Below are 9,956 nucleotides of genomic sequence, written 5' to 3'. Positions count from 1 at the left end.
TTTCTTCCCTGACACCTCTTTCGCTCCCCCCCCATCCCCCCCAATGTTCATTCCAAACAGGAAAATTGACTTTCTGTCTGCATCGCTCACTGGCCTAACTGGGACAAACAAATTCCTGTATTATCAAAATATCAATATGTAAACACACAATGAGCAAGACCTTTATCTTAATTTCGAAAGCTTTCTTTTTTCTTTTGCAGGACCTCTCCATATAATCTGTGCCAACTCAAATACAGGGATAACGATTTTAGTACAAATTCCCATAATTGAACTGTGTAAGTTATGTGTTTTTCCCATGTGTGTCAGTCTTCTGGAATGACAGAGCTCACCACTTTCAGAAACACGTGTGTTAGCAGAGCTTATAGTTTGTTTATATGGTTGCCATGGCGGCAGGTTATGAACAAGGCAACTCATACACTAACTGGTAAGCAAAGGATGGAGTCACTTTCTAACACACACACACACACAAACCCTTTGACAACAAACAAACCTAACACCCCCCTGAAAGAATTTGACTCTAAATACTTATTAGTTCACAGACTATGCCATGTTGGATATACATTGTTTTACCTTGGGTATACATTGTTTAATTACATAATATCAGATCAGCAGAATGTGTATGTGGTTAAACCTGGGGTAAATTATTGACCCACTTCTGTTAAACCTGGTGAAGCATAACTGTCCTCGTTTATGAATGCAAGAGGAGTGAAAAACATTTGATCAGGCAGATTTTATTAGGAATACAGTTCCATAAACCCCACCCAAAACAAAAGTGAATAGAGAAAGATTGTAGAAAGACCCTTGTGTACCAGCACCAGTGTGTTAAGTCCACTTGAGCTTGAGACACAGACACACTGAGTGTGGGAGCTATTTCTATAGTCAATACAAACACTATGAAGAGCCTAATTCTCCTCAGGAGTATACAGTTCTGGAAAAAAGGTTGAGAAGGACAATTTACAGTGAGGAACAGAAGGGTAAAATTTGCAGTGGCCTCTTAAATTTCACCCTTATGTTCCTCCCTCAAGATGGTCCTTCTCAACTTTTGAAAAAATAAAGAAAAAGGTGCAGTGGTCTCTTATTCTTTTCTTCTAGAGCTGTAGTCTAACATTGTCACTCCACACCTCCAATGTGGTAGCAAAGACTGACTATAAACAGTTTGTTAAAATGGTACAATTCATTTTTCCTAACACCTTGTCGGTAAGTTTTCCAAACACTTCTAACTGTCCCCTGAAAAAACATTTCCTAATAACAATAACTATATTCATGACAGTTTGCATAATTGCATTTTGTTGTTTTTACTGTGTCAGCTGTGTTGAGGGGATGTTTAACGATGATATGGTGTATGAGTGAGATGAAAAGCCGGCAGTTACCAAACCTTCTCCTGGACAGTTCATGAGAGAGCAGACTCAACACTCAAACAGCCCAGTCTCATGATAATGGTGTTGATGAGTACGATGTACAGTACAGAATTAAGACAAGAGTGTGAGAACTGGGTGGTTGATTGACCTCTCTCTTTCCATAAAAAGGTTTGATCACAGCTGGTGAAGAACGAGGTAGGAAAAAACTGAGAAACTGTAGAAAGAAAGGCAACCCAAACAGATGGTGGGTGAGAAATAAAGAAGACTTTATAAAGTAGTGAACGTCTGCCATTTTACAGCTCTCATACAAAAGGCATACAAAAACACTGTTACACACAGCGTGTTTTCAAATCCAGGGACAGTGGTGGATAGAATGAGTGGTGGAGAAAAAAAAAAACGAAACTGAGACAAAAAGAAAAAAAAGACATATTAAGGTGCTTTAACGATTGTTCTGCTGTCAGGGTCCATCCTATGTGAATGCATACTCATTTAAACGCAAAAAAGGCCAAAGAAAGTCATAAATCATATACGCTGAACACGAAAAAGCCAAGTTGACAATATGCCTATTACTACAATACATTATTATACTGTCATTCTATCATTCATTCAGGCAGGCAAAAGGGCACTGTCACAATCTAGTGAAAAAATCTGTCAGTGTAGCTGTCATATTCAAATAAATGCTATTAATTTATCCCAAATCATTCTTAAATTAATACAGAAACCATGACATTTGGACACAGGCAACTAAATGAATGTTCATTAGCTACAGTAACCTCATGTCATGTGTAATATTCAACAACAAACCTCTCAAATAAAACCTCACAGGAATACATTAATACAATTTCCCAAAGGAAAGGGTCTATTTTTGCTGTTGGTTGCAAAGTACACTTCACCTTAGGGCACTTCGACAAGAATATAATACACTGAGTACGCAGAGATAGTGTGTATACCTTGCATTACTCTGTGGCTGCTGGACACTTCAAAAAGATGTCTAAAACTATACTTAATACATTTCCTCCCATCATAAATATATTTTACATATAAAACTGGGCAACCATTTTGCATACGTTGTTCCAACATTATCAAACCCCCCCCAAAATCAACAATAACCAAGTCTGCAGTGGTGGTCTGCTCAGAAAATGCTTGTGGGAAAAATGCTCAAACACAGATAATTACTAAGTGTATCAACTCCAGGTTAAAAACTATTTGAACACTGCTCCGCCTAATATTTCAAATGCAGTTGCTCACACAGAGCAACACAATTAGCCTTCCACTAAACATGTTAGAAAGAATACAACAAGATATTATCTACACGCTCAACTACAAACATCCCTCGAACAATTTCCTTATGAATTGACCATGATATCTATATCCATCCCCATGAGTCTTCTTTCTTAGGGAATGGCTGCAAGTTTGTGACGGTGGTGTGAATATCTCTCTTCTCTTACTCACTATCCAAGGTGATTCTCACACATGTAGGGAGATTTTTGATCGTGTTGTCTCGCTAGCTTCCTTATCTAAATCCACCTACTGTAACAGTGTCAGATAAACTAAAATAAGGACAATGACCTGTTGTACAGACACTTTGTCCAATACTTCCCTATTCAAGAGTAAATACACTTTTTAGAAATATTTGTGTGACGTGTAGGACTATGATACTGGCAAGATGGCATCACGGCAGCCTTTGAGTGTCATCTTCACCCTCCAGTGCAGAACAGAACTTACAGTGACAGTCAGAACAAACGTATAGTTATTGCCTGTGAGGGGAAACCATACAATCCCTTTTCAATCAATGAATTGATGAAGAGGATGTAACAACTTAGAAGGATAGACCCTTTCTTCATGATTGCTTCATAAGTACACTGTCCAATTGTTTTGCAGACACTGCTCGGCCATCTTCATTTTACACCCCCCCATAAATCCTAAAGTTAAAGGTCACTGGTTGGAATACAAAAGCTGCAGTGATAAAAATAAGTAACTGCATGATGAATACATTTACGTCCTGTAAAGATGGCTAGTTAGAGCTCAGAATCCTTCCATGTGAAACCAGCAGGCTGTATGTGTGTGTGTGTGTGTGTATGTGTGTGTGTGGGAGGGGTGGGGGGGCGGGGGTGGGGCGTTGTTTGTCCCTACTACAGTAATATCTGACAGATTTATGTGGGTCTCGTGGAGGGCAGGGGTAAAAACCTCTTCATTATAGCTGCTTCACATAATTTCCTGGGAAGGTGCCAAACAGCTTGCTCCATCGAGAAGTCCCTTGTTCCAGAGAAAGAGAAGGAAGCAGAGGGGTTGGGAGGAAAAGAGATGGAGGGAATGAGAAAGATAATATGTAATTGTCATTGAAACAACAAATAGAAATACCAGTCACAATCTTGTATGAAATTGCATGTCAGTTCATGTAAAGATATACAAATGTTATAGCCGATTAGCCTAGTTATAAATCCAACTTATTACTGTCATACAATGTGGACTAGGCCATGAAGCCTGGTGTACACATACTTTGAAATGAATGCAAACTGCAAAATGGCTGACAAGCCCCATCAGTCACATAGCTACCACATTAACCGGTTAAGTTAAGGTTTCGCCAGCTGTTACCAGTGTCTATTATCACCATTCCAGCAGCTACGTAACCATCCCGCCAGCTAACCCGGGATATTAAGATACATCCAACTATTTGGCAACAATTCACAAACGCAGAAAGAAAATATCCTGAAGAAGCTGGAAGGAATAACAAGGAACTGGAGGTCAAAGTTAATGCTTTATGAGTGCAATCAGCCTTTAGCTGATGATGGAGCAGCCTGTGCAGCCAGATTAAGTGGACATTTCCAAGTTTGAGGGAGGAGGGAGTTATTTTAGGACATTGGTGAACAACAGAACTAGAAGCTTCAGCTCTACCTAGTGGTAGAGGTGTCTGAGTACTGGTGTTGGTGTTTTCAGAGACAATTTCAGCATTTAATATCAAATACATACAGTAGGGTCCAAAAGTCTGAGACTGGGAGTATTATATTCGAAATAAATGTGCAATGGAGGTATGTAGACGAGTAGCCTCAGACTTTTGGACCCGATATAGCGTTCAAATATATGTGTCATTAGTCATCTTTAAAATAAGGAGTTCCCATGACTGGATAGGTGATAACAGCAGTTGCTTTGAAGAACGGACCAAGCGAGTGACGATCAATCTATTTTTACTCTGAGCAAAGAGAGGGGAGGGGACGAGACACTCCTCTTACCAACAAACCAGCCGTCGTCACACTTCTCCATCACGTCGACCACGTCTCCTTCTCTCAGCTCCAGCTCGTCCTCGTTGCGGGGCGTGTAGTTGTACAGGGCCTGGAACCTGCCAAGACACCACCGTTAAGGAAGTTGAGATGATGTTACTGTGAGGTAAAAACACTGTTCTTTGGCTCTAACCACGGGTTCATTTCCGATCCTTGATTATCTGCTGCATAACATGCACTGATTGCATGTCGCTTTGCATGAAAGTGTCTAAAAGGAGCATGGCTCACTAAGCTAGGTTTTATGAATGAGCATGTCATTGTATTGAAGACAAGGATGACGATGAGGTGTGTTGACGAGGTGCTTGTTACTTACGGGTCTCCTCCACTGTGATAGGCATCCTGCACAAAACGCTGAGAGAGAAAGAAGGAGAGAGAGAAAGGGAGAGATAGAGAGAGAGAGAGAGGGACAGATGGAGAGAGAGAGAGAGAGAGAGAGGGAGAGAGGGAGAGAGGGAGAGAGGGAGAGAGTACATAAAAGTTCAGTACATGAATGTGTGAAACATTGACTTGGGGGCATAATTCATCAAAAACGATGGGGTTGTTAGGGAAAAATCCAGAAATGTATCTATTATTTATTCATCCTCTCTCGTTTGGTTTCATGACAGCAACCTTTACCAAGAAGACAGGCCCACAAACAACACACAAGAAAGGCATAGGCAATCAATCAGTAAACGAAAGACCAAACCCATTCCTTAGCAAAAAGGCATCCCCAATTAGGAGGACAAAAAACATCATAAGAAAGTTAACCAATGATCAGTCAACAACTCATGCAGTACACACACCAGCATAACCAAATTGGGAGGGATGTATTAGAATACTCAATACCCATGGGCTCTGTGTTACACATCCTTCACTGCTGCTAGTGTCAAACAAAATGGGGTAAGAAAGCCACACCCCCCTACCCTTCGACCTCTAACAGGTGACAAACAGGACCTCCTGGTTGTGACGGGGCTACGGGGGGGCTTACCCTCAACCACAAGGTCGTGCTTAAAAGCCGGCTGAAAGAAGCACAATCCTTAGTCAGCCATCTTACCTTGGAGAACCTTAAAGAACCTTGGAGAATCGTAGAGGACATAAAAAACCTTAGAGGACAGACACAAAGGTCCATGCAGCCAGTCTATCCAAGCATAAAGAGAAACATACCCACACACAGTCTTGCCTTTGGTTCTAGATGCTACGTTAGACACACGAGTACGATTCTGACAACAGCCAACTAATTAGCTTATAATATGTCACAGCATGACAGTTATTGTTTCTGATGACACAGAATCCCATTCATGCCTAAAATGCTTGCATAAGCACCTTCCAACAGTCAAGGGACAAAACATGACACACTATGGAGTGGATTTACTGCAGGGTTAAAATCACTCTGTCAATCCTCATCATCCTCATCTTCACTCTCAATACGACTACACTCCATTTACCTTGATCTTTGGAGACCTAGGCTCTGGAAGGGGTACAGGGGGAGTGGGGGAGGAGGCCGGGAGAAGGGGAGAGGTAGGTGGAAAAGAGGAGAGAGGAGGAGAGGAAAGAGGGGGTGGAAGAGTCTCTTGTGTGGCAGGGGAGGAAAGATGAGGGGAGGATGGCGGAGGGGCTGATACTAGGGGAGGAAAGGTAGGGAGGGGTGAGGAGGTGGAGGAAGGAGGAGAGGAAGGGTGAGAGGTGGGGAGGGGTGAGGAGGCGAGAGGAGGAGGAGCTGAGGGAAAGGTGGGGAGGGGTGAGGAGGAGAGAGGAGATGAGTGAGAGAATGGAAGGGGTGAGGAGGGGGGAGGAAGAGAGGATGGATGAGAGGTGGGAAGGGGGGAAGAGGAGGGGAGATGAGGAAAGTGCGGGTGAGAGGTAGGGAGGGGGGAAGAAGAGGGGGGAGGAGGAGAGGGCCGGTGAGAGGTGGGGAGGCGGGAAGAGGAGGGGGGAGGAGAGGATGAGTGAGAGGTGGGGAGGGGTGAGGAGGAGAGAGGAAGAGGAGATGAGTGAGAGAATGGAAGGGGTAAGGAAGGGGGAGGAGAAGAGGATGGGTGAGAGGTGGGAAGGGGGGAAGAAGAGGGGGGAGGAGGAGAGTGCGGGTGAGAGGTGGGGAGAGGGGAAGAGGAGGGGGGAGGAGGAGGAGAGGATGGGTGAGAGGTGGGGAGGGGGGAAGAGGACGGGGGAGGAGGAGAGGGCAGGTGAGAGGTGGGGAGAGGTGAGTAAGGGGGAGGAGAGGGGATGTGTAGTGTCTCAAACATCTGTGATGAGCCCAAGGTACTGGAGGAGGAGGGAGGAGGTGAGACAGGAGGAGAGGTAAGGGGTGGGGGTGAGACAGGTGAGGTTGATGGGGGGAAAGTGAGGGGGATGAGCTGTGTTGGGGTGCAAGTAGTGCCATGACACTGGGAATTGGAACGAGCAGCAACCTGGAAATAAACATGGTGAATTATGTCAGCCTTGATGACCATCAGAACGTACCAAACTGGCATGACAGTAGCTCAAACATCAAGTCAATACGTTGGTATAAACAAAACACAAAAGTTAGGTGAGTTGAGATACATTCAATTATTTGGAGCAAAGTCCTCTTTGACACAATGATGTGCCAATGTAAACCCTGAATAATCCAATGGAAAGACAGTGTGCCCACACACTGGGTTAGAGAGGGGTCTATATTGAGGCTATTATATTTGCACAGACACAATGTCACACCACACACTCTACCTCTGAGAGCCCTTCACTATGGTCTGACGTTACAACACCAATTTCTGCAGCCATCTGTTTGTTTTCTCCTTCCTCCATCCTTCCTTTCTCTTCGTTGGCATCCTCCTCTTCCTCAATAAACAGCTCAGAAAATCCCACCGCTTTCACTGTCTGTAGCCTATAGGATTCTGTCTGTTCCCTACTCAGCGTTTTTGATTGGGTGTCCCACAACAGGGGCTCCATCGTCAGCGGTCTATGAAACTCCGCCTCCAACATAACGTTGCTTTGTGATTCATCAGCCAGTGTGATTGGAGAATGAATCTCTGCCTCTAATTGGACGTGGCTCTGTGATTCATTGCTTAACATGGTGGGGATAGGTTTCTCTTGAGGCAATTGAATAACTCCCCCATATTCGTTACTTAATGGGCTGTCCAGGATCATGGACAAGAGCTGGTCATAAGGATCCACTACTTGCTGTTTATGAGATGGGGGTTGTTTTTTAATCTCTACTGGCTGTGTAATGGACCTGTACCATTCAGGGACTTCTGTAGGGGAGGCCACTGGCTCAGGCTCTGTGCAGAAAAAACCCCCTCCATCTGTCACGTAGAATGGTTGAGTCTGCTCATCGTTCCCTAGTCCCATACCACTTTCATAACTGAGGTAACTGCCAGGCATAGGAGAAACCACTGAATAAGGTGGGTCAGGGGGCGGGGGCGGGGAGAAAGAGAGGCCTGTGGGGCAGGGGTTCAAATCAAACATTCCCTGTTTAATGACAGGGGTCCAGTTTCGAGACTGGGTACGCAGTGGAGGGGTGAGGCCTCTTTTGGGTGGGGCGGGTGGGGTCACTCTGGACTCCCGGGTGTCCAGATAAGGGAGGTAGCTGGCAGGGAAGGGGGGAGGGGTGGGGGGGATGGGGGTACTTGTGAGGGAGGGCTGGGTGGAGAGGGAAGATGGGACCATGGTGAGGGAGAGCCACTCGCTGGTGACAGCCTGCAGGGAGAGACCCCTCGGGGGGAGAGGGGGAGAAGAGCAGAGGGAGGATTGGGTCTGGATGTGGTCGTGGTGGTGGATAGGAGGGGGTGGAGGAGTGCTGTGGAAGGGCTCCAGAAACAGAGAGAGAGAAAGAGAAAAAGTGAAAGACAAGAGGGGAGAGGGGGGGGGGAAAGACAAGTCTTACACACCTGGAGAGAAGAGTGGTGAGAGGTGAAATCAAGCACTACACATCCTTTACCTTATGACTAGCATTCTGGGAGAACATTGCAAGCTTACACTCCTCACTCCTAGGAGTTTGACCCCTGAACAGTCAGTCCAATGTGGTAAAACCAAACCCATAAATTATCCCCCCTACTAAAATACCAACACCCCTTACAGAGTTTCAACCTTTCAAAAGCAATTAACGCTCAGCTTGTGCCTCCTGTCAGGTCAATTCCACCACAGCATCTAATCTGCAGTGCCTGTTTAGACCCCTGCACCAGCACACACCCTCAGGCCGTGTGTCTCAGACAGCAGGCTGCTGTCCACCAGGGCGACAGAATGCCATCACTGTCCACTCCCTCCACTAGGTCTGTAATCAGTGTAGATCAGCACCAGCTTCTTGTTTTCAGCCTTGTGTGTTCTTGTCAATCACACACAGCATGAGCGCAGGTGTCTGGGTATCAGGTTAGATCCAGACACTATTTATTAGCCTAGCTATGCTGAGCTAATCTCCATTTGGACCGCGGACACCGTCTCTCTGTAAACCGCTCTACCCAGATGGCTTTGCAAATGGAAATTGGAGGCTTTAAAAGTGGTAAGATAAGCTGAGGAAGTTGATATTCATGACGCTGGGGACTCATATTAGTTTCAGGAAACCTAGAAGTGACAAAGTACGAGACGAGCAGAAATGGCACCCGCCACATATAACAACAGAGCAGAAGGACCTAGAAACACTGAAAAGCATAGCCAACGAGGCTTGCCAGAAAAAAAGACAAAAAAAAACTGATTTCCAGTTATGTCTTATCAGAAAAGGTATTGTTAGAAAAACACTGGTAGAATTCCAGTAAAACTTCCATAGATATAGAGATATGTTGTCTGTGCAAGAGAACCTTTTTTGCTGCCCTGCCCCTACCTTGGTGGGTGTGGAGCCCTGTGTTCTGTTGCCTGGGGAACTGTGGGTGGAGCTCTTGGCAGGGGAGCGTTTGAGGATGTCTACATAGGAGACTGGGAAGATGCCTTGCTTGTTAGTGTCTGGGATCTTCCCCTCGTACCAGTTCTGGTCCACCTGCCTCAGCAGAATCACCTTCTCACCCTGGGGAGGAGACACACATACATTACATGTGTGTCAACACTCAACATACATAATGGCCAAAAGTACACTCACACACACACACTCACGCACACACACTCACACACACACACACACGCACACACACACACACACAACTCTAGCTGACTCGACTTCACACACACACGCACACACCCACACTTCTTTCCTGTTTACCTTTCGGAGAGACAGCTCCACATTAGTGTCAGCGTTGAAGTTGTAGCGTGCCACCGCCTCTCCTATCTCTCTGACGTGTGCTGGAGGAGGAGGCCTGACCGGCTGCTGCTTCTCTGTGGACGGCATCTTCTGGAAGGGTGTGTGTGTGTGTGTGTGTGTGTGTGTGAGAGAGAGAGTGTG

At 45.4% G+C, this 9,956-nt stretch overlaps 1 protein-coding gene across 1 annotated transcript in view; it reads right to left on the bottom strand.

Annotated features, from left to right (window-relative positions):
- Positions 1-1,081: 1,081 nt before the first annotated feature.
- sorbs2a (sorbin and SH3 domain containing 2a) overlaps positions 1,082-9,956 on the bottom strand; it is a 53,759-nt gene continuing 44,884 nt past the window's right edge. The window contains exons 24-28 of the mRNA XM_047045285.1: positions 9,777-9,905; positions 9,405-9,584; positions 4,950-4,987; positions 4,589-4,695; positions 1,082-3,614 (exon numbers count right to left, since the gene is read on the bottom strand). Of these exons, the coding sequence (XP_046901241.1) occupies positions 3,553-3,614; positions 4,589-4,695; positions 4,950-4,987; positions 9,405-9,584; positions 9,777-9,905 (516 nt within the window). The 3' untranslated portion in view covers positions 1,082-3,552. The remainder of the gene's footprint in view (positions 3,615-4,588; positions 4,696-4,949; positions 4,988-9,404; positions 9,585-9,776; positions 9,906-9,956) is intronic.

Source organism: Hypomesus transpacificus, chromosome 22, assembly GCF_021917145.1.
Source record: "Hypomesus transpacificus isolate Combined female chromosome 22, fHypTra1, whole genome shotgun sequence".
In the NCBI taxonomy this organism is placed as follows: Eukaryota; Metazoa; Chordata; class Actinopteri; order Osmeriformes; family Osmeridae; genus Hypomesus; species Hypomesus transpacificus.
The sequence above is the reverse complement of the archived record's forward strand: the minus strand, read 5'-3'. Positions and strand labels throughout refer to the sequence as shown.